Source organism: Augochlora pura, chromosome 4 (assembly GCF_028453695.1).
Source record: "Augochlora pura isolate Apur16 chromosome 4, APUR_v2.2.1, whole genome shotgun sequence".
NCBI classification, from domain to species: domain Eukaryota; kingdom Metazoa; phylum Arthropoda; class Insecta; order Hymenoptera; family Halictidae; genus Augochlora; species Augochlora pura.
In genome coordinates this window covers 8,140,823-8,163,434 of record NC_135775.1, presented here as the reverse complement: position 1 = coordinate 8,163,434, position 22,612 = coordinate 8,140,823, and the positions used below count along the sequence as shown (strand labels likewise).

General features: G+C 31.8%; 4 protein-coding genes across 9 annotated transcripts; 3 read left to right on the top strand and 1 right to left on the bottom strand.

Moving 5' to 3' along the window:
• Positions 1 to 436: 436 nt before the first annotated feature.
• Positions 437 to 10,641, top strand: Phrf1 (PHD and ring finger domains 1). Of its 3 annotated transcripts, none has more exons than XM_078179161.1 (15): positions 437 to 612; positions 1,412 to 1,569; positions 1,656 to 1,730; positions 1,816 to 1,885; positions 1,998 to 2,335; positions 2,402 to 2,635; positions 2,774 to 2,931; positions 3,070 to 3,616; positions 3,696 to 3,937; positions 4,016 to 4,666; positions 4,755 to 5,730; positions 5,802 to 9,599; positions 9,827 to 9,955; positions 10,036 to 10,166; positions 10,504 to 10,641. In XM_078179161.1, exons 2-15 carry the CDS (start codon positions 1,453 to 1,455, stop codon positions 10,520 to 10,522), a joined length of 7,485 nt encoding a protein of 2,494 aa, XP_078035287.1. In that variant the 5' UTR covers positions 437 to 612; positions 1,412 to 1,452; the 3' UTR covers positions 10,523 to 10,641. The 3 variants fall into 3 exon arrangements, with proteins under 3 accessions (XP_078035287.1, XP_078035288.1, XP_078035286.1); XM_078179162.1 differs by having other exon boundaries at positions 1,409 to 1,569; positions 5,802 to 9,515; XM_078179160.1 differs by having other exon boundaries at positions 1,409 to 1,569.
• A 3,863-nt stretch (positions 10,642 to 14,504) lies between these two features.
• On the top strand, positions 14,505 to 16,794 carry LOC144469187 (CCA tRNA nucleotidyltransferase 1, mitochondrial). Of its 2 annotated transcripts, none has more exons than XM_078179164.1 (6): positions 14,505 to 14,635; positions 15,056 to 15,362; positions 15,449 to 15,725; positions 15,839 to 16,033; positions 16,105 to 16,461; positions 16,578 to 16,794. In XM_078179164.1, the coding sequence occupies exons 2-6, from the start codon at positions 15,086 to 15,088 to the stop codon at positions 16,747 to 16,749; spliced, it is 1,278 nt and encodes a 425-aa protein (XP_078035290.1). In that variant the 5' UTR covers positions 14,505 to 14,635; positions 15,056 to 15,085; the 3' UTR covers positions 16,750 to 16,794. The 2 variants fall into 2 exon arrangements, with proteins under 2 accessions (XP_078035290.1, XP_078035289.1); XM_078179163.1 differs by having other exon boundaries at positions 14,569 to 14,745.
• Positions 15,060 to 20,328, bottom strand: Tfiia-l (transcription factor IIA L). 3 transcript variants are annotated; one of them, XM_078179168.1, is made up of 8 exons: positions 20,168 to 20,328; positions 19,313 to 19,523; positions 18,901 to 19,230; positions 18,613 to 18,818; positions 18,374 to 18,517; positions 18,183 to 18,272; positions 18,003 to 18,063; positions 15,060 to 16,327 (listed from the first exon to the last, which is right to left on the bottom strand). In XM_078179168.1, exons 1-8 carry the CDS (start codon positions 20,189 to 20,191, stop codon positions 16,302 to 16,304), a joined length of 1,092 nt encoding a protein of 363 aa, XP_078035294.1. In that variant the 5' UTR covers positions 20,192 to 20,328; the 3' UTR covers positions 15,060 to 16,301. The 3 variants fall into 3 exon arrangements, with proteins under 3 accessions (XP_078035294.1, XP_078035296.1, XP_078035293.1); XM_078179170.1 differs by lacking the exon at positions 15,060 to 16,327 and having other exon boundaries at positions 16,942 to 18,063; positions 18,901 to 19,194; XM_078179167.1 differs by lacking the exon at positions 15,060 to 16,327 and having other exon boundaries at positions 16,944 to 18,063.
• A 318-nt stretch (positions 20,329 to 20,646) lies between these two features.
• On the top strand, positions 20,647 to 22,588 carry Chmp1 (charged multivesicular body protein 1). The gene is made up of 4 exons (XM_078177771.1): positions 20,647 to 20,980; positions 21,400 to 21,603; positions 22,051 to 22,371; positions 22,440 to 22,588. Exons 2-4 carry the CDS (start codon positions 21,582 to 21,584, stop codon positions 22,586 to 22,588), a joined length of 492 nt encoding a protein of 163 aa, XP_078033897.1. The 5' UTR covers positions 20,647 to 20,980; positions 21,400 to 21,581.
• Positions 22,589 to 22,612: the final 24 nt, after the last annotated feature.

Genomic DNA, 22,612 nt, shown 5'->3' with positions numbered 1-22,612 from the left:
TAACATATATTAAACATTAATTTAATATTATGTACACAATCTGCTAATCTTGTATTACACTCTCAAAAGATAAATAAATTAAAAAATGCATAGTATTAACAGTATAAACGATAAAAACGAAAATTTTATGTGTTCCAGATAGAGAATATTGATCGGAAGTATTTTATTAAAGAAAGTTTTATTTCTTTACATTGTTTACTAGCTTAAGTTAAATTCGGTGTTTTACATAACTTCCGGCGGATGTTCACCACAAAAATCAAGCCAATATCTATCAAATTTTCAGTTTGTAAGTCTCATAAGTTGTAAAAGAACTTAGTAGAAGTGTAAAAATTTGTTCTGTAAAGAATTATCATTTATTTTACATGAGTAAGCCATAAATTTTCTCTTTTAGGGGTTGTCGGTCGAACGGTGAGAAAATAGCGCAACGTCGCGAACGGCGTCGGCAGCCAAAATGTCGGCAGTTTCTCAAATCTAAGCGTATCCTCTGTCAACATTTGTGAATCTCCATCGAAGTCAACATCGAATCAGTCAATAATTGAATCATTGATAATGTATGATCGATATTGGATCCCCTTGATACAGTGTTAAATCGGAATCTTCGGAATTTCGAAGGTAAATTGACATTTTCTAGGTTCACCCTCGACACTGCTCGATCCTTGTCCTTTTCTCTGTGTGTAATTTCATCGAATATATAGAAAATTTTTTGTAACATTTTTCCGACCGATACTAAACAATTGATTATTTTAACGAAACATTAGTAATTTACATTAGAAGGTGTAATTTTTTATTCTGCGATATTTTTTTGAAGAAACGAAATTAGTGGTGTGTTAATGTGGTTATATACAGTGACTCACAAAATATTTCACTAAGTTTTGAGTGTGTATTTTAGTTGAATTTTAAGGGATTTTTATGATTATATTGATTAAAGCATAAGTTAAACTAATAAGTTCATATTTATTTGAATGTATTGTGATTTAAATTACACTTGCGTGTAATTAGTTAGATGTAAAATAATTTTCTAAACTTTTTGTGTTAATATCGAAATTTAGGTCACTTATATTGTTATCATTTTAGATATTTGTTTGCTTTCAGTTCACTATCGAAATATTGTTATTGCAATCATTTAAATTTCAATTTATTCGTTTTATATATTTTTTCTTATTTAGTTTGCAATAGCTGTCAAAAAAATTTAAGTATGATTTAATTGAGCTACCTTCTAAGTTTCTTTGTTGTGTATAATAAAACTCTTATAAAATGGTTATTATTAATTATTTAATTATGTACTTTATATATTTTGCTGTATATGTTAATTTGTCAACAGAATAATAAAATAAAAAGAAAAATCATAACTTAGTTAAAATTAATGATAAAGATCTTATTAATAAGATTTTGTTTTTTTAATTACAAGTAGGACATGTGACAAGGCGGGTATGTTTTTGTAGCAAAGTAAAAATGTCTAGCGACAACGATCAGATACCCAAATCCGTTAAGCGGAAGAAACTTGTCATACCTGATAGCGAAGATAGTGATGAATCTATTGTGCAATCTCGTAGGAAGAAAAAAACTCATGTATGTATTGTTTTTGTTAATACTCCTGATAAAATAGAATTTATAGTACTATTAACTTTTATTATTATAATTCTGCACTTTTTCAGAGAGTCATAAGCGAAGGTGAATCTAGTGATGAAGACAGTGATATTCAAAGACCCACTGTAAGAAGACAAAATCAAGTAAGTTATATTAGAGGTTAATACAAGAACTATAAATCATGATACATATAAAATATCACAGTATTTATCTATTTTAAACTTTCAGAGAGTTATTACTGAAGATGATACTAGTTGTGGCAGCAGCAATTCAAGTTCAAATAATTATAACGAATTAGGTAAGTTCTAAAAACTTCAGTTCAGAATGTGACATATGAAATAAAAATTAAAAATGTTATAATTAAATGTACAATTTAATTTTAAATAAAATTTTCCCAACTTATTTATCAGGGGAAGGCAGTGATACTGCTGAGTGGCAATCAGACTGGAGCAGTTCGTCAGAATCAGAAAAAAAATCTTCTGTCAAGCGAAAAGTTCTTGGGAAACCAAAATCTAAAAAACCTCCAAAAATTCTGTCAGATATAGATTCAGATACCAGTAACGATCAGACAGAAAAATGTCCTATATGTTTGCTTCCCTTCAGAAGGCAACAATTGGGCACACCTTCTTCCTGTGATCATTGTTTCTGCTTAGAATGTCTAATCGAATGGAGCAAAAATGTAAACACTTGTCCAGTAGATCGTCAAACATTTACAGCAATTCATGTTAGAAATGAGCATGGAGGACAGGTATATTTTTTATAATTACTATCCCATTCACTAGTGCAACATAACTAAACTTTATTTTTGATTCAGATTATTAGACAAGTTCCGGTAGAAGTCGCTCCTCGTGTTGAAAATGAACTCTTAGAAGATCCTACATTTTGTGAAGTATGCCACCAAAGCGATAGAGAAGATCGTATGCTTCTTTGCGATGGTTGTGACTCTGGTTATCATTTAGAATGCTTATCTCCTCCAATGAACGAAGTACCTATGGAAGAATGGTTTTGTCCAGAATGTTCACAAAACAGTCAAAATGATGCAGAAGCTGTAAGGATTCTTTACTTCCTTTTTATTATTTTCTCAGCATTTATTATATTGCTAAAACCGAATTTGAAATTTTCAATAATTGAGTTTTTTTTAGTATTCTATATTCTTTACAACCATATTTTGTATTTATTTTGTTAGGTGGAAATTGATTTAGATGAAATCGCCGATTTAATGGAAGAAGCTCGAAGACTTGGCGTTTCTTATGGACGTGCACGTACTGGTCAATCTCAAGATACTCAACCACGAATTTTACCTCGTACTAGACATACAGAACGTGTTAGAGCTACTATTCGCAGGTATCGATATGCTGAATAAAATAAAATTATAATATGAGTTTTATAATATGAGTGTTATTACATTTTGTACAAAACGATTTGTTTTTTGTAAGCTTTTGATACACAATACAAAATCATTTAATATAATTGTGTTAACAGAAGAAATAGAATTTATGACAATTCACCAACCCGTCAACTAACGTTTGATCCAAACCAACCTTCCACCTCTTCTGGTTTGGAATCGTACGGAGACAACAGTCGAAGTCGTTCTCCGAGCAATGCCTTTCATACATTGGGCTCCGGAGATCGAAATTGTTCAAATAAAAATTCACGGAAATATCAGAGATCTAGAAGCAGCTCGAGTAATTCTAGTGATGAAAGTGTTTCTTCAAATTCTCGAAGGAGTACCAGTGATAGAAATAATTCTAAAAATTCTGATAACGGTCGTTCAAAGGGCAATTCTAGAAAAATGGACAACACTTTGAGAAGTAATACTAGGAAAAAATCTGGGAGCAGTTCGAAAAAGAAAGGAAGGAAAACTAAGTCAAGAAAAACTGGAAGACCAAAAGAAGGTTCTAGTAAGGGAACAATATTAAAAGAAGTTAGAATCACCGAACGTAATGAAGACGGAGAAAAAGAAGAGATTGTTACATTTGTCAAAGTAGCTCCAATTGAAGTACGAAGAAAGAAAAAGAAAAGAAGGAAGGTAATACCGCACAATTTTAAACGTATTAATTATTTGAACTAAGTAACAGGGAAGCGAATAATAATATTTCGTTTCATAGAGGAGAAGGGCTAGACGTCAAGCTAGAACTGTATCGAGCGTTTTAATTAACACAAAACGGAGAATCGCAAATTCTATAGGTATTTGTAAGCCAGCCAAAGGTGTTCCAGAATTATTACCTAGTGTTAGAAATCGTATAATTGTGCCTGAGAAATCTGCACTGAACACTGCCCGATATGATGCTGGAATTACAAGGCTTAGTTTTTTTGGAGAAGGTCTGACATTAGATTATAGTCCTCCAGGGTAAATAGAATATTTTATATATCTATTTAATAGAAATTAACGAAAATATAAAAGTATTCAGAACCTTCCCTTTTACAGTTCCGATACTGAGGATTATCAAACAACCAATGGTCCTACTATAACTATTCATAGACGTTCTATAATGTCTTCCCGAAGACACCTTAGAGTAAAAAACATTGCTGCTCCTCACCAACCACAAAATGATCTTCTAGACAGTATAATATGTAGTCAGGAAAGATGGCATTCAAAAAATAATAATGTCGTATTAAAAGCAGAAGGTCTTTCATTAATTGACAAGAAGGATGATTCTGACAATTTAAAGAAAGAAAAAATAGATGATAAAACATCAACTAATATAGAAAAAACAGATTATGTTGTAGAAGATAAGAAAACATCCACCACGGATGAACCACTGGAAGCATCTAGAATTAATTCCGAGTTAATTACACAGGCTCCAATGTATAATAATCCATGTGGAGGGGGAAATAGGGGCAACTTCAGGGGTGGTTACAGGGATAATACAAGACATAGTCATGGTGGTCAAAATTATGGCAGAGATTCTCTACCTGGAAGTGGAAGACACAGTTATGGTGGAAGTGGTAGCAATTTTGGGAGGGATTTTGGCCCTCCTGCGTTTTACAATCCAAATTTTGAACACTGTGGGCCTCCAATGTTTGGAGGAAGTCCACCATTTAGAAATCGCAATCCTCAACACTTTAGAAATGAGAGGTATTAACTATGATTTTAAATGTACATCTAAATATGTTCCTATTAATTACATTTATACAATTTAAAGTGTATTCTATTAAATTTTCAGATTCCGTTTCATGCCACCAGGAGGGAGGCCACCATTCAATTTTGCTGAAGGATTTGAACATCATGCCTTTCCTGAAAGATTCAATCGTCCTAGATCTCCGCAAACTCCTGTTGAACGGCCTCAAAATAATATGCCAGCAAATTTACCAGAAGATACTCCTGGAAATCAATCTGTAGAGCAACAACCACAGGATAACGAAAACGCTTTGAATAGACAAGAAGAAGATTGTGACATCTATTGTGACATTGAAACAAAATCTGATGGAGAACTTCAAGATCAACAAAATGGCTCAGTGGCACTCTTACCACCTCCAGAACCACCATCAGGTCTCTTAGATTTTGAAGAAAACTCTAGAAGTGATAAAGATAGTGATCAGGAGTTGGTTATCGATGACAGTCACAAAGAAGATACTCCAAAAAATGATAAGTATGATCCCTTTTCTGTGGATAGTGATAGCGATAGTGAAGGGAAAAAGAATGATGAGGTTGAAGAGCAAAAGAAAGAAGAGACAATGGAAAACGTTACACAACCAGCTGAACTTCAGGATACATCAAATCGCTTGTCAGTTTACGATGATGAAGATGAAGAGGATTCTCAAGCCGATTGTCCCAATTTCTCCATTTATTCCTCACAAACAATGGATGTTGCCCGACATACCGAGCAACAACTATCGCAACAAATTGGACCACTTGAACCACCTCCCCTTCCACCTTCAATACCAGATGATGACGATGTTATTGTTGGTGATGTTCAAGCTTGTGATCTTGCTGATATCCCAGAGCCATCAGATCCGTATGTAGAAGCGTTAAGAAAAGAAAGACAAACATTAAGCAAGATTCCTCCAAAGAAAATTTCTCACGACAGTAGGGGTAAAATTACATTCAAGATTGGAACGAAATTAAAGATTAATAACAGATTATTAGGGTTGCAAGAGGAAGAAAAAGAAGTTGAAGAAGAAAAGAAGAAGGAAAATGAGGTAAGTGATTTATTAATTGAATTTATTTGATAATGTGCCTAAAATGAGATATTGCTATATAAATTTTTTAGCCAATAAAGGAAGAGGAAGCCTCTATTGACCGTGAAGAAGAAAGAAAGAAAATTGCGAAGAGTAAATTTGAAGAAAGTCAAGCAAAAGAAGAGGAGGAGGAGGAAGAAGAAGAAGAGGAGCCCTCCACTTTTGGACTGGAAACCCCTACTTTTGTTGCTACTTCAGATCTAAAAGAAAAAAGTGGAGATGAAAAACCGGAAGAAGAAGAACTGATAGTAGTTTCTGCAAACGTTGTAACAGAAAAAGTATCTAGTGTAGATGAACCGACAGAGTCCACTCAGTTATCTCCTAAAAAAGTGGAAAGTGAGTTAAGTAATGAATGTCCTTCAGAACTAGCATCAGAGGAAGGTAGCGAGTCTCCTACTTCACTTCCTAAAACTTCAAATGTTGATATTAACGAAGAAAATCCGACAGAACCCATAAATGTTGAAGAAAGTACTACTAATGGAAAAGTTAAAGATATTGAAGATGTAGAAAGTGAAAAGGATGAAAGAGAACCACGCCGTTTTGGTGTTGAGGAAGAAGAGGAGGAGGAAGAAGATGAGGAAGAGGAAGAAGAGGACAATGAAAATAAAAAAGAAAGATTTCCTATTGAGAAAGAGAAATCGAACAAAAAAGAAGTTGAAGAAACTGTTGAACACAACAAGGATTGGGAATCAGATGGAGCATACACTCCTTGTAAAGATGAACTTCCTTTGAAAGAATCTAAATCTTCGGAGCACTTGCCGCCGATTGAAAGTGGCTTGGAACCAATCACGCCAACAAAAGATAAACCAGACGACTTAGATAGCTGCAGGACTCCTGTAGATTATAATGTCTTGGGCACTGAAGCTATTTCAGAAACAGATGAAGCAATGAATTTTGAAGATGAGCTAACACTACTGAGTTTACGGAAGGAAAAAGAGATGGAAGATGGTGAAATCGTCGAAGAAAAGACTGCCAAGGAAGGTGAAAAGGTAGAAAAGGAGAAAGAAGAAGAAAAGAAACGTAAGAAAAAGGAGAAGAAAGAGAAAAATAAGGAAACTGAGAAGAACAAAGAAAATATCGCTTCAGAGAATCAAGTAGCATGGAAGAAGCTTTCGAAAAGCACAAAAGAGAGATCGTACAGAGACAAAGAGAAAAGATCGAAGTCAAAGGAAAAAGAAAAACCGAAGAAGAAGAAAGAAGTGGTAAAAAAGAAAGAGAAAAGGAAAGAATTACCTAGATACGATGTTAGAAAGATAGTCGCAGAGAGACCTTCAAGACCTAGAAAGGATGAATATGGACGGGACATAAGAGAGAAATCAAGACAGAGGAGCAGATCTAGAAGTCTCAGCTCAAAACGTTCAAGATCGTATTCGAAGCTACGATCGAGAAGCAGATCCAGAACTAGAATTCAAAGATCCTGGTCTAGAGATCGTAGATCTTATTCGAAATCACTTTCCAGGAGAAGATCTCTTTCTAGAGGAAGACGTAAGTCTCCAAAAAGAAGGTCAACCTCGAGAAGAAGATCTTCGTCCAGAAAAAGATCACTCTCTAGAAGGAGATCAAGATCTATTTCTCGCAAACGGAGATCTTTGTCAAGAAGACGATCTAGAAGATCAATCTCAAGATCTAGAAGATCTTTATCGAGATCTCGTCAAAGGAGGTCTCTTTCCAGATCTAGAAGATCCTTATCCAGATCTCGCGATAGGCGTAAAGATAAGAAAAAGTACAAATCTCGTAGCCGATCAAAGAACCGAAAACGATCTCGATCAAAATCACCTCGTAAATCTTCAAAATCTCGAGAAAGGAAGCTCCCAAAAAGAAAAGCACAAAGCAGATCAAGGTCTAGAGGAAGATCTTGTTCAAGAAATTGGGAACAAGTAGATAAAATTGTCGAACAAAATTTTTCAAGAGAAAGAGAGGAAAGAGATTCATGGAGTGCTCAGTGGACACCATCTTGGTCTAGATCTAGGTCGAAAACACCTCAACATGTGCAACAAGAACCAATTGCTTCTAGGGAATGGTCTCCTGTACTAGATAATGTCAATGTTCCACCAAAAAATCTGACAGTAATTCTAACAAATAAGGAAGCTATTAAAAAGAAGAAGAAAGATCGCAGGAAAGAGAACAAAAAAGCAAAAGATGAGAAGAAGAGGAAAGGAAAAAGAAATAGAACCCCACCACCTTCAAAAGAAGTTTTTGCAAGCGGTGATAATATTTTAGTCAGTGTGTGTTTTAACAAAGACAATGAGAATATACAAACTGGAGTTCCAGAACTGCCAGAAACAATTCCATTGATACCCCCTTTAAAAAGACGTCGTAGAGAACCTCTTCAAGCTGATCCTCCTAAACGCTCAAAGAAAGAAAAATCAAAAGACAAACGTTCCAAATCACCAAAACCCAAAAAAGATAAAAAGAAAAAGTCGAAAGCTGCTGAAATAGCAGCCACGAAAAAACCAGTTGCAGTGATTGATTTGGATCAATCACCGTTTAGAGAACAAACTCCTTCTCCAAGAGATGTGATAGTTCTCAGTGATGATGACGATAAGCAGGAGCAACAAATAACTCCTGATCAGTGTCAACCATCACAAAACTCTCCGCAGCGAGAACAGTTTGTTTCTCAAGGACCGAAAACTCCTCCAGAACCTCAAATAAAATTTTCAATAAACAAACAAACTAGTAACTTACGCCCATCAATGCTAAACCCACTTTTAGATGAAGAAGAGGAGGAAGAAATGGATGAGAGGGTTGAGGAAGAATTAGAGATGAGAGCACAAGAAGAATTAGAATTGAGATTAAAAATTGGACCAAATACTCCACCAGAGCCACCAACGTCTCCTCCAACCAGTCCAGATGCTTATGATCCATTTGATCCAACGAAATCTAGATCTCCAACACCTGATGTCAGCCAGGAAGCTAATTCCAGTGATGAAAGAAGAAGATCTCCAAGAAAGCATGACTCTGTGGATGGAAATATTCATGAGGAGGAGAATATGCAGAAACAAGAAAGGCAGAGCCAAGAAAAACAATTAGAGAAGCCTAAAATTATTTCTATGGTAACAATTAAAAGAGCGTCTCCACAAAGAGATGATGCTAATGAGAATGAAAATAATAAAGATACTGCAGCTTCAGCAGGAAATTTGGAAGGACAGCAGAGTCAGCAGAATGTACAAAATCAGAATAATCCTTTCAGTGTAATGAATCCAGTACTTGCTACAGTGGCTGCAGCAGTTCAAAGAAGTGGAGTATTCAATTCTTCAAATGCAAACAGCAATCAACGTAACTTATTACAATCGAATCGAATTTCACCAAGTAATCAGCAGAAGCAACGTTCTGGCGATCGTTCTCAGGCACCTACAGTCTTCACGAATTCAGGAAAACCGAGAAATTCTAAGTCTGGACAGACGAAAAATAATGGACAAAATGGGAATGATACTGGTGCCGAAGCTACTGATAATGTAGATATGTCTTCACCATATTCACCTGGATCGACACTCAGTGATGGAATCTTTGATCCACCCAGCCCTGGAAATTTCAATAGTTCGCCTGGAGCTGGTGCAGGAACTGCTGGAGGAACCGTTGGATCACAGCCCACAAAAAATAGCAACTCGAAGGCAGCGAAAAGTGCAGAGAAAAAGGATACATTCGATGCGCTTTTTGGATCTGTAACAACGACAAAGACTGCTAGCAAACCCGCCAGGAGCAAAAAAACTGACAAGGATAAAAAGAAAAAACCGACAAATCCAAAGGTTGGTGTACGCATGGATGAGAATCAGCTTCAGATATTGGATGATCTTCCAAGTTCTGCAGTCGAGATGCAGGTCAAGGATAAGGTTTGATTTTTGTTGCAACTATAGTTTCAGTACATTAAAAAAGTTTGGTCACATTTAGGAAGCCATAAATGTCTAAATATTTTACAGTGACGAATACGTAGATTTCATTTACACAATTTCAATCTACTTATCAATTTAGTCTTCATAATTGAAATATATAAAATAATTATTTTCTTGAAATTTCAATCATTGCAACTACTTTATGATTAATTAGTATTTCGTTTTAGTTCCTAAAGAAACTAAATCGTCAAGAACGAGTGGTAGAAGAAGTAAAATTAGTGCTGAAACCGCACTACACAAAGAAACATGTTACAAAGGAAGAGTATAAGGATATTATGCGAAAAGCTGTACCCAAGGTAATTACTTAACATTAAATAAGGACATTCTATATTCATCTTTTACTTTAATTCTTACTCTAATTACATTCTTTCACTAGATATGCCACAACAAGACGGGAGAAATCAATCCGAAAAAAATTGCCCATTTAATAGAAGCTTATGTTAGGAAATGCAGAAACAGTAAGAAGAAGACCACTGAGAGTTCCTCTACAAAGGCCTCTAAACCTGCGTAAGTGTTTCATAATTTAATTCTTCTAAAATTGTACTTTTAATAATAAGATGCTTCAATATCTATATGAATATAATTTATAGAGTTAATCAAAATTTAAGCAAGTAACAATATTATAGAAGAGAACTTTATATTAAAAGTTATATTATTTCCCCATGTTATTATATTGAGTAAATAGTAGTTAAACGAAATGAATATCTAAGTATAAAAATTAATTAACATTGACAATACGTAAAATTAGAAAAATTACTATTCTCAAACTTACTTTTGAAACTTATGAGTAGAAGTAGAATTGACTCGAAATCTAAATAAAAAAATGATGATTCATTTGTTTTAGGAAAATTTTATGGAGTTGATCATGAGTCAGCTAGGTGTCTGTTCAATTCTCTTCAATTTCGTAGTTGAGACGATCGTCGTGCTCGATGAGCGGTGAGTGAGCTTCGAGACAGCTAGTCTCCTCCTCGATGATGCGATGTATCTTGTATTCTCTGTAAATACGTAATTAATTCATTTATTGGTCGATTGTTTGCTTGCTTGCTTGGTTGGTTGATTGATTGATTGATCGATTAACTTGTAAGAGTACCATTTATTATTTATATAAACAATATCTTTTGTCTTGTCAGGGAATCCAACTGTCTCTACGGAAGAACCATCGATAATAGATTTTGTTTATTCATTTTCTGCAATTTTAAAGGATTTGAATGTCTTAGAGACTAGAAAATTATAAAAATCCTAAGAATACATTCATTTAAAAATTGAATATGTTCAAGTCTACAAAGATTGACAATCATTTAAATTGAATATTTATCAACTTCTCAAACGTCATGAGAAAAATAAAAGTAAGCATAACGAATTTCTAAATATCCGTGTTACCATAATTTAAGGATTTGAATCTGGATTTCGTTTTAACACTTGAAATTGTCAAAAGTTTTGGTTATTTCTCATTACTTAATATTTTAGAAAATTATAGAAGTTTAGAGTATTTTAGTATACAAAAATCAGAACTTTTAGTTGATTGCTTATATAAAAAGTATTAATAACACTTAAAATACTTAAAGACGTCAGAGTCAAAACTTACATGGATAAATTTTCCTTAAAACACAAACAACAAATTGATTATTATAGGAAAGTAGTATTAATATACTTTTGGTTGCTACAATTAAATTCGATCAATATACATTATCCTTGTTTATATCAATACGTACTTGATAATTTGATACTTATTTATTCAGATAACTAAATATTAGCGTTTCTTTTTATTCTTATAGAAAATGATATGTGCTAATAATCGTGATATTTGTATCTATAATAGAATTTTGTGCCAAGAATTGGCATTTACCCTGGCTTTTCCGCAGAGACTGTCATTTTCGTATTCTTAATGCACATGTAAAAATGCTTAAATGCCACGTTTCTAACGTACATATTGTAATTTCACTCTTTCTACAGAGTTGGACATTATTCGAATAAATTATTATTCTTATCAGTATCACCGCTATTATTATTGTCACTGTATTATTCTTCCGTTATACACATCGTTAATATACTTATAAATACTTAATTCAAATCAATTTTACTCGTGACAATTTTCTGTTTACTTTTAAGATTATTTACAGATTTGTTTAATTACATCATTGTTCGAATAAAAGTGCAATGTATACATCTTTTTTATAGAAACGATCGTTTCAAATAATTGGATCAACATTAAAGTACAAAAGAAATTAACTCGATGATAAGAAATAAATTTTGCTACAACAAACTTCAGTACTAAATTTTAAATATGTAATCTAATTCTACTATTAAGTAACAAATAGCACAAAAGTTTAATTACGAAATTGAACAAGTTATGTAAACGATACTATAGTACAACCGTTAGGATATTGAATATGATACGAAGTTATTAATGTTGAAATCAAATTATTAACAGTATCAAGGTCGAATATAAATATTTAATTATTATCGTATAAATCATTTGAAGATTATAATTTGAAAGTAACGTGCAATTTGCAACCATGAATATATTGAACTAAAGTAAATGAATATATATGTGTGTATAATAAGAATAGAAATTTCTTTAGACGCTATTGTTCATTAATTGTTATTCGAATAAAAGTAGTCCAACTCTGATTTTGTATAGCCATAAACTGTGTATGAGAATGAGAGAGAGAGAGAATGAATGAGAATTAGCCTTAAGAGGTAGCAGATCTTGTCTCGTGGAATTGTAAAATAAGAAATTCAAGAGAGTAGATACTGCTCAAGCTACGTCAAATCTGATTGTCTCAGTGTTTAACCAGTCAGATTAAATTATATCCGAGAATGTTCGATTCTTTCCAACCATGGGCGACAAATGAAAATATCAAAATTCTTATATCTTTATGTTATAACCAGTTAAATCAAATACCAGCAACATAAGCAATTTTTTTTATTGTAATTAATAATATACATTCGATCCGATTGTACTTATATTGTATTTGTAATTTACTTTTTTAAGGATGTACTAAAATAACTCAAATGAAATGATTACTTTGAATTATTTAATTTTTGAAATTATCATTAAAAACGAAAATGAATTCAAAAGAAATTTGATAACAAAATATCAACGTGATTATTTTTTGGAGCTCTACCTGTTATTATCTGATTTAAATTTTGAAATAATTAAAGTGTCACCAATCCTCCCAGAATAGGTCGATGGGTGGTCGAGGATAATGTGACTCTTAATTACATAATATCATTTGCTTGATTCTACCTACTAAACAACTTTGCAATTATTTTAATCATATTGTTTCCAATTTTATTTCTAATTTATTCTCATTCGTACTGTTTCTGTGATGGAAAAAGTTTGGAAAATAATTATGAAATATTGTTTGTTTTGCTTTCTTCTAAATACATATCAGTTAAAACTCACTATTCAAAAAGTTAGCTATTATAATGAAGTAGCTGGAATCAAGGTATGAAATTATATGTTGTTTAAATTCATAAACAAACCAACTTTTAGAAAAATCTTCCCTACTGAAAATTCTTATTTTTTTCTATACTCCATAATATCAATTTAAAATATTAAATCACTATATATGTATGTAGGCATATACACAAATATGAAATATGAATGAATGAAATATTACATAGCACCTTATAATAAGGATAACTAGAAACAATTTGTAATTCTTCATTTTTAATTGAAGTATATATTTTTATGATTATGGTTTTTAAGTATTTGGAGGACATTGCGTGTATGGTGGATTTGATATCCCATGTTTCTATGTAGAACCAACATTTTTACCATAATCATTGTATGAAACTTATTGCTGCATGACGAAGAGAAAGAGTCAGATTACTTTAACCATAATAAAATATTGTGTACGTCGTACAATTTAAGTTATGTAAATGTTTCTAAATCTATTACGTATTCAGTAATTGCTCTTCTATATAAAAGTTGCCTAGATGGCGCTTGTACCTTGTGTCATCTTCTAAATGTCCATGATAACTCTATAAGAGCTCCAAGAAGTCGTCGCTGACGATATGTATGTATTGATAAGAGTTTCAGTAATAATCAAGCGATTATAAACAGTAAGAATGAAGAACTAATGATTGCTGCTTCAAATGATATATAGTAAATATTTAAGAATCGAACACAATATTCCTAGGTCATTGAATTTTTATAATACTTTGTACCCTTTTAAACCATCAATTAGATACAGTAATAATTGACAAGTGAACTCAGTAAATAGTTGACATTAAAAAAATTGAATGACTATTAACTAAATTATGTCATTAGGTGCGATTAATTACGAATGAGCCTGCGAATGTGTATGTGTGTATGTGATAACTTTTGTACTAAATAATGATGTACATATATATAATGAAGGGAGAAATAAAGAATTTAATATTATCGAACAAATGTAGTTAAACTGTTATAATATTGACAAATGTTTTGTATCAATTCAAACTTTTTGTTTTTATATAATTAATTATTTTCTAAAGATGAAGTAATAATACAAAGTAATGTACAAAAATATTACACATTTTTAAGAAATAGGAAAGTGACAATTTTTGCATGCTAGGTATGTACGTACTTGTGATTCTAATCTATTTATCTACCTTAAGATTCGACATCAAATCAATGTACACATAAAATAAATGTAAAAGATTTTACAATAAATGTACTTTTAGAAAAATATAAAATTATTCTGATTGTTAAATTGAATAATATTTTGTAGCACGTACAAAATAATACATGTATTTATATGACGTAGGTAAATTTGAAAGTATGTACGTAACCTGCAATTCATATTCTGAATTTTATTTATAATTTTCATTACTCATTTTTTTCATACCTTAGATAATATTGGTTATTCAAATTGTTTAATTATTAAAAGAAGATAAAATTGAGGAACAGATTGTAGGGAGCCATCGTCACGCTGTCAATACATACAAGATACGGAAGGACACGACAACAATACTTTCGTCATAATGTAATTGAACTTTTCTTTCATATAACTGAAAATTGTCATCAAATAATTTGAAAATAATGTTAATAATTTTGCCACGAGTAAATTACTTGGCATTGAATTGTTTTTTGAAGGTGAATGTATTTTACTTTTTACAAAATATACGTATATCTACTTAGCAAGTGAGGTTAAATTGTGAAATTTGTTGCAATAGATTACCAAATTCAAAATTATTCTTTATTTGTGAATTATTTATAAAATTTCGGACTCCAATTACCAGACGATAAATACAACGTAAATACAAAAAAAAACTGCTAATATCGGCTGTCTTAAGATTAAATCTTTACTTTGCTTATACTTCTTATACTTAGACACAACATATAATTTTAGTCAGTATTGTGTTAGAAAGGATTTTGATTATAATTAACATTTTTAAATTTTAAGAAAGCATACTGTCATTGGGCACAAGTTGCGATGAAAGAAGTTCCACCCTGCAGAGATAATCCATTGGTTACAAAATTGGATAATCCTTTATTTCACTCATTATTTACACCAGAATTAAAAATTTTAACAGAATTATTTAAAAAACGAAATTATGAAATAAGAATGGTTGGTGGTGCTGTCAGAGATATTCTCATGGATAAAACTCCAACAGATCTGGATTTTGCAACAGATGCAACTCCAGATGAAATGAAAAATATGTTTGAAGAAGAGAAAATTAGATTGATTAATAATAAAGGAGAAAAGCATGGTTAGTATAAATACATTAATGCAGCTAATGATGATCACATCAAAATATTCCAGCAGGATAAAATTAATTCATTATAAATTTTGCAGGTACAGTTACCCCAAGGATCAATGACAAGGAAAATTTTGAGATAACTACTCTCAGAATTGACAAAATTACAGATGGTAGACGTGCTGAAGTCGCATTTACAAAAGATTGGAAATTAGATGCCCTTCGTAGAGATTTTACAGTAAATTCTATGTTTCTTGATTTTGATGGAAATATCTATGATTACTTTTTTGGTTACGATGATTTACAAAAAAGACAGATTGTATTTGTGGGATCTCCAAGAGTTAGAATCCAAGAAGATTATCTTAGGATATTTAGGTTTTTCTCAATTTTAATTATATTAATATAATATATAACCCTTTGTTAATATTGCAATCAAAAATCTTGTAAATACATAGAATGAATAATATTTAAACTATATTATCCTGTAGATATTTTCGGTTTTATGGAAGAATTACAGAACAAGTAGATGCCTATAATGAAGCAGCAATAACAGCAATAAAAGAAAACGTACAGGGTCTGGAAATAATATCAGGTGAAAGAATTTGGAATGAATGGTCGAAAATTCTTTCTGGAAATTATGCAAAGGAGTTGACATTAAAAATGTTGGAATGCGGTATTGCAAAGTAATGTTTTCATTTACAATGATAATGATGATCATAATAATTAAACAATAATTAATACATTGCTTTCTCAGATATGTTGGATTACCAGAAAATATGGATACAAAAAGGTTTGAAACTGTTTATGACACATGTAAAGAAAACAACGTTTCTTTAAATGCAGTCTCCTATGTTGCTCTGATGTTAAAAGATGAAGATGAAGTGTTGAATCTTCATAAAAGATTAAAATTCTCTGCCTTCGAAAGAGACTTAGCATCTTTTTTAGTCCGTTTCAAGGAAAGCAGGCCATCAGAAGACCTGAAATTTTATAAAAGAATGCTTGTTCATTGGAAAGGAAACACAAAGAATTGCAAAGCTTTTATTTGTGAACTATTTAAGTGCAAACTACTTTTCAATAATGCGGCAGAGTTTGAAAAAGTTGTAATTCCTAGGTAAAGTAAACATGTAATGGATATTGTAGCTGGGATTAAAATGTCCACATACTGTGTTTATTACTAATACTATCATTTTAATATTGCTTATCATTTTAATCTTTATCTTATTCTAGGTTTCCAATTACTGGACACATGCTGAAAGAACAGATTAAAAAAGGCAAAATAATAGGTATAGTTATTAAAGAACTAAAAGACATTTGGTTGGATACAAATTTTGAAATCAATACAGAAAAATTGCTTCAAGAAGTTCCACGAATTGTTAGTGAAATAGAAGATAAACGATGATGTAAATAAACACCATAAATAAAACATCCTTTTTGATTTTTTAAATTTGCATATCTTTAGCGCACATCTTTTGAAGTCCAAATTTTCAGGCATTGAATTTTCATAAATTTTCTCTCAGAAGCAGGAAGTAGTATCGTAAATTATAATCTTTTACTATAATTTGAAGTTCATAAACTTTATATTTAACAGCAATTAAAGTCTGTAGGATGTTACAATAATAATTTTTTTAAGTTGTTTATAAAAACAGAACATACATTATCAGTACATATAAATTCGTATGTTATCAATATGTATAAATGTTGTAAATATTTGAAAATAATTCTGTTTATTTCTTGCACTAGTTCTTTGCATGTTATAAATATATAAATATGTCACTCAAAGAACTCTTACATTCAATTATTATCTTATTTATTATGTCGACTAAATAAAAGTATTTACACGAAGGGATGATAATTTAATTAATACCTAGGTTTTAGAATAAAGTTTTAGTATCAACAATCGTGATTAATTTTTTGTATTGTATTTTTAAACTAATTAAAATGAGAAAAAGTCTATATAAATAAGAATATCGCGCTTTTGAACGAGGATAAAAAAAGGAAAAACAATTATACATTACAAATGTATAATCTTATAGGAAATATTTTATATTGAAATTTTTAACAGTATAAGACACATTTATTTTCAAGAGCATCACATACTTGTGGTAGATTGCAATCCCTTAGAATCTATTTACACATTAAACTCACGTGAAAAATTCCCACTAATGGGGCCCCTCAAAATATAATTTAGGATATTTTCTTAATTATGCAATTAATTATGCAATGAAACCGTAATTACACAAAAGAATATTCTTATCTTTGATTTAGATAATACTGGAATGATTTTTCCTGTGTAACCCTTTTCAAGTCTGTGCAAAAAGATTTCATTTCCGAATTTAGTTAGCCTATAATACAGTTTAAAAGACAGATAAAGGATTTTATTAGTACGATTAATAGAGGTTTCAATGCACTTTTTTTCCAAAAGAAATCTATTCGAGACTATACAAATCAGTTAACTTTCAATCAATAATAAATTTTCTATTCTTTAAAACTTGCTTCTAAGTGTAAAAAAATTTTTGTAGAAGCACAAATCTAGTGTAAAATTTTTATATCAATTTCACGTGAACACATCATCAAGGTCAATTTCCATAGTTTCATATAGGAGTTTTTACCATTCCGCATCCCCGTTCATTTTCTGAAAAACGTAATCCTTACCACTGAGGTTCATTATGCCGTCTTTGAGGTAGAATTTCCATTTGTTTCTACTCCTAGTTATCTGAAAATTTTATAATAATCATTTAATTAGTTTCGGAAAATGGTCTGTAAGAAATATGGACGACATTCTATAACATTATTTCTAAAATAAATAAAATTCTTATTTTTTGTTACAAATACCTTGTCGTATTGACAAACGACTACATTATCAGTATCAAAAAGATCTGCTGGATCATCATCTGTCACATCATCTTCCGAATTTAATGGCTCCTAAAACAAGAAAATACATTGCTATAAAAAACTTCTTCAATTTAATATTAGCAGATGTAGATAAGCATTTTAATTGCACTAATAACTTTAGTTTTATTTACCTCTTCTCTTGCTGCAGCTTCATCATTTTCCTCTTCTTCTTTGTCCTCAAGATCTTCTTCTTCATCTTCATTATCCTCTTCTTCCTCTTCTTCATCATCGTCTGATGAATCGCCAAGTGGACCGTCTAATTGTGCTATATTGTTCTATATAAACGCATAATAGTAATAATAAAAAATCAATTTTCATTTATATAAAAACTAGTACCCCTGCAATCTAAAATTAAATTTCTGTTAATTACCTGACTTTGTACAGGTCGCTGAGAGACATTATTTGTACTCTGTGTAACAACCTGAAGTGGCTGATTCACTTGGAGGGGTGGCAACGTTGCTTGACCCTGTAAGGTAGAATTGACATGCTGTTGGAGCAGTGTGGAAGCCAAAGTTGCTGGTAATCCCATTGCAGCTGAAATAACTGGACCTGTCAGAATTGTGTGGAGCTGATTGCCTAAGAATAAATGAGATTTCATTAATTACATATTCATAATTAAAATAGCTATACTGTTACACATACAATTATTACTGTGTACCTTGAATTGCTGATGCAGGAACATGTATAGTCAATACTCTTTGTTGGCCATCTGGCACACCAGTCTGTGGTGGCAAAGTGATCTGGATAGGAACTTGCCGATCCATTACTGCAGATGTAGATGTCACCAATTGTTGTACTGGGGTACTAGTATGTTGTTGCATGACAGCTGTAGTCGAATGAGTTTGGGTTTGCGTTTGCTGTTGTGGTTGCTGTGCCTGTTGTTGTTGCTGTTGCTGCTGCTGCTGTTGTTGTTGTTGTTGCTGAGATGATGGCTGTGCATTTGCATTTCCTCCTGTTTGTTGTACAAAATGATTTCCTACATTTACTCCTAGAATCATGTGCAATACATATAAATGGCAAAACACACTTTGTTAATTGATTTTTCTTAGTCTTACAGTCTTCTTTCATACCTTTATTGACAGGCACAGTTTTGTGCGTATTTATTTGTGGGACCTGAGGTTCTGGTGGATCTGGATTGAGTTCGACAGCTTTGCTAGACATTAATTTTGTTTCCCATATTTGTTTGAGCTCTAATAGCACTTGTTCATCTACACCTTCATCTATAAATGATTCCCTTACACCTGATATAACATCCTCTATCACAGTATTGTATAATCTTAGCTGCAACAGTAACATATGGGTCATAACTAAATAATAAGGGTATCACACTCCAGTTCTTTATGAATTGATATATAATATACTTCTTCTATACTTCACCTTTATTGAATTTTACATTATTCGAAAATTAAAATACTATAATTACTCAAAAATCAAGCTGTTTTTTGTGTTAAATGAGAAATAAGAACATTTAAATTTTCTCTACAGTAAATCTAATGCAGTCATTACTTAATAATATTACATACAAATTATTGAAAACAGCAAATTTTCAGAGCATTAGACAACTTTAACTTAACCTCACTTATTAAATTTATTTAAAAGAACTTCAGTCTAAATAATTGAATCGGGAAAATTGTCAAAAGTAGTAGTAATGATTTTTATAGAAACGAGGTATCAATCGTTTAATATTAAAATCTAAAAAATCACAAATTATAATTGTTAAGTTTTTATAAATAACATATAAATTCGTCATGATTTCATATATAACTGAAATTTTTATTGCAGTAAAGGGATCAAAGATTAGGATTATAGTGATAAAGGTGATAGAACAAAATTAAACGATAAGAATCGTCATTGCCGTCATTAAAATGATCATAATTAACTGTCCTTGCAATTGATCGTCAGTTTTGTTCATATTTATTACTCACCACGCTTGTCTGACTGAGGGCCATCGCGAGGATGATTCGTATTGTCTAATTACAGAAACAATAAGAATAATCCAACGAATAAATCAGCCCCAGTTCAGAAGCCGATTCGCGGTAGCATCGCTCTTTTATATACTGTGGACACGTCTCCCATTCCACCTGATTCTACCGCAGAGTATTACTAGAGATGTGAAACTCCAATTCGAACCTTTAGTGCATCAGCTTACAAGTTGAGAAACCTTGAGACGCTATTTAGAAACAGTATTGTTGCCTCCCTGCAAACCTACTAATGAGTCTTCCTCCTACACAACTACAGGCCGCAGCTCGATCCATTAGCGAGGATCAACAGAGAAATTTTCTTTGCTCTGATTCGTTGGGGATTTACTGATGAGACAGTGCTGCCCTTACAGTCAAAGAAAAAGAGGGAAAATAACGAGCGAGCAAGAGAACACGGAATCAGTACACTCATGTGAAGCAAGTTACGCTGGTAAACGATGTAACCTGTCTCACGCTACCGTACTTGCGGTCTTAATCTTCTCGCGCATCCATTCGGTTGACACGCCATCAGAGGCACGCAGTGCAATATTATAATAACATCGGCTACCTCCTAGGAAATAAATAATCGATTAGTAAAATGACCAAATAGACAAATAGTCGATTGGCAAAATGATCGAATAGCGCGAGCATGGCAGATATCGTTCTGTTTCTCTCTATAATATCTCGTTCTTTTTCTACAGTACTTGCGTGAGAGCTGGATGCGCAGTAAAGTGGTGGGGATGTGCGAGCCAGTTTAGAGAACACGAAAACTGTACAAAAGTAAGACAATAACTGTAATGTTTCCAGTTGCCTGTTGCATCATTTGATTTGTTGATGTTATCAATTCGACCAACAAATAATTAATCATATTTATATGTAGTTAAATACACCATTGAAGAATATCTATAAAAATGTAATGCCAACGTGCAATGTCAACAAAACAAAATTGATCATGTTTTAAAAAATTCAATTCATTTCACGTCTAGAGTAATACTACGATTTTCTCGATCGATATAGCAGTTTATATACGTTTTAAATTCGTAATTTTGGTCTTTCTACATAAAATTAATCGTCAATTGTCATTTATGCCAGCTTGGAAAAGATTAGTAATGATACAATACTAATACATTCTTATAAATATACTGACTGATGACTAATTCATAGTGCCTTGAATATACAACCTGTCAAATTGATTGCAGTTGTATGTAATACCTGTAACTATACTTATTGTTGTCAATGATTGACATGACAGTTTTTCTGAAGATAAAGTGACAACTGCCTCAAACATTGAACGAACTATTTCTTCTAAAAGAGAAACCATTTCATTGCTTAAGACGTTAATTACATTAGTTTTGTCACAACGGGGGCCGAACAGTCAGTCATGTCCGTCTCTCAGATGGAAAGTATCCTTTTTCTAAATATTTATATGATTTATATATGTATTTAATGTTTGACATTTATTGACTTATATTTACATTTATGTAAACATTTTCGTAAAATAATTGTCATTTGAGATCTTAATACATAGGTTATAAGAGATTTATTTAACATAATTTGTATGTTTTGTGATTTAAATTTGTACCTAAGAGTTCTTCAAACATAAGATTTCATTTCTACAATAGCTAATTTTGTTTACAAGTCAATTATTTAAAGATATTGATTACAATTTTTTCTAAATCACAACAACTTGTGACACTTTTTATTTAAAAATTAGGTTATGTTTGTTTCAATTGGACTTAAAATTTGAAATAATCATTTGGATGTCTTTGTTGCATGATTATATTTTTATAATATATTCATTTAAACAATAAACATTCAGCCACAAAATATTTTCCTAAATTATTATATAGAAAATTTATTTAATCTTAAGTTTGCTGTGAAAGAACTGGAAAGAAACTCGAAGAAATGTGACAAGGAAGAAAAAGTAGAGAAAGCTAAAATAAAAAAGGCTATTCAAAAGGGCAATATGGAAGGTGCCCGCATTCATGCAGAAAATGCAATTCGCCAGCATAATCAATCATTAAATTATCTACGTATGAGTGCAAGAGTTGATGCGGTAGCTAGTAGAGTACAAACTGCTCTGACAACACGTAAAGTTACTCAATCAATGGCGGGAGTAGTTAAAGCAATGGATGCTGCAATGAAGTCAATGAATTTGGAAAAAATTTCAGGTAACAATAAAACAATGCTCATATAATAATCTAAAAGTACAGTTTCTAATTTAATTATTTATTTTTAGGTTTAATGGATAAATTTGAAAGTCAGTTTGAAGATCTAGATGTTCAAAGTTCATACATGGAAAATGCAATGTCCCAAACTACAACTACTAATGTTCCACAAAATGATGTTGAATCATTATTACAACAAGTTGCTGATGAAGCTGGGTAAATATATTTTCTGGTTTAGTTCTTG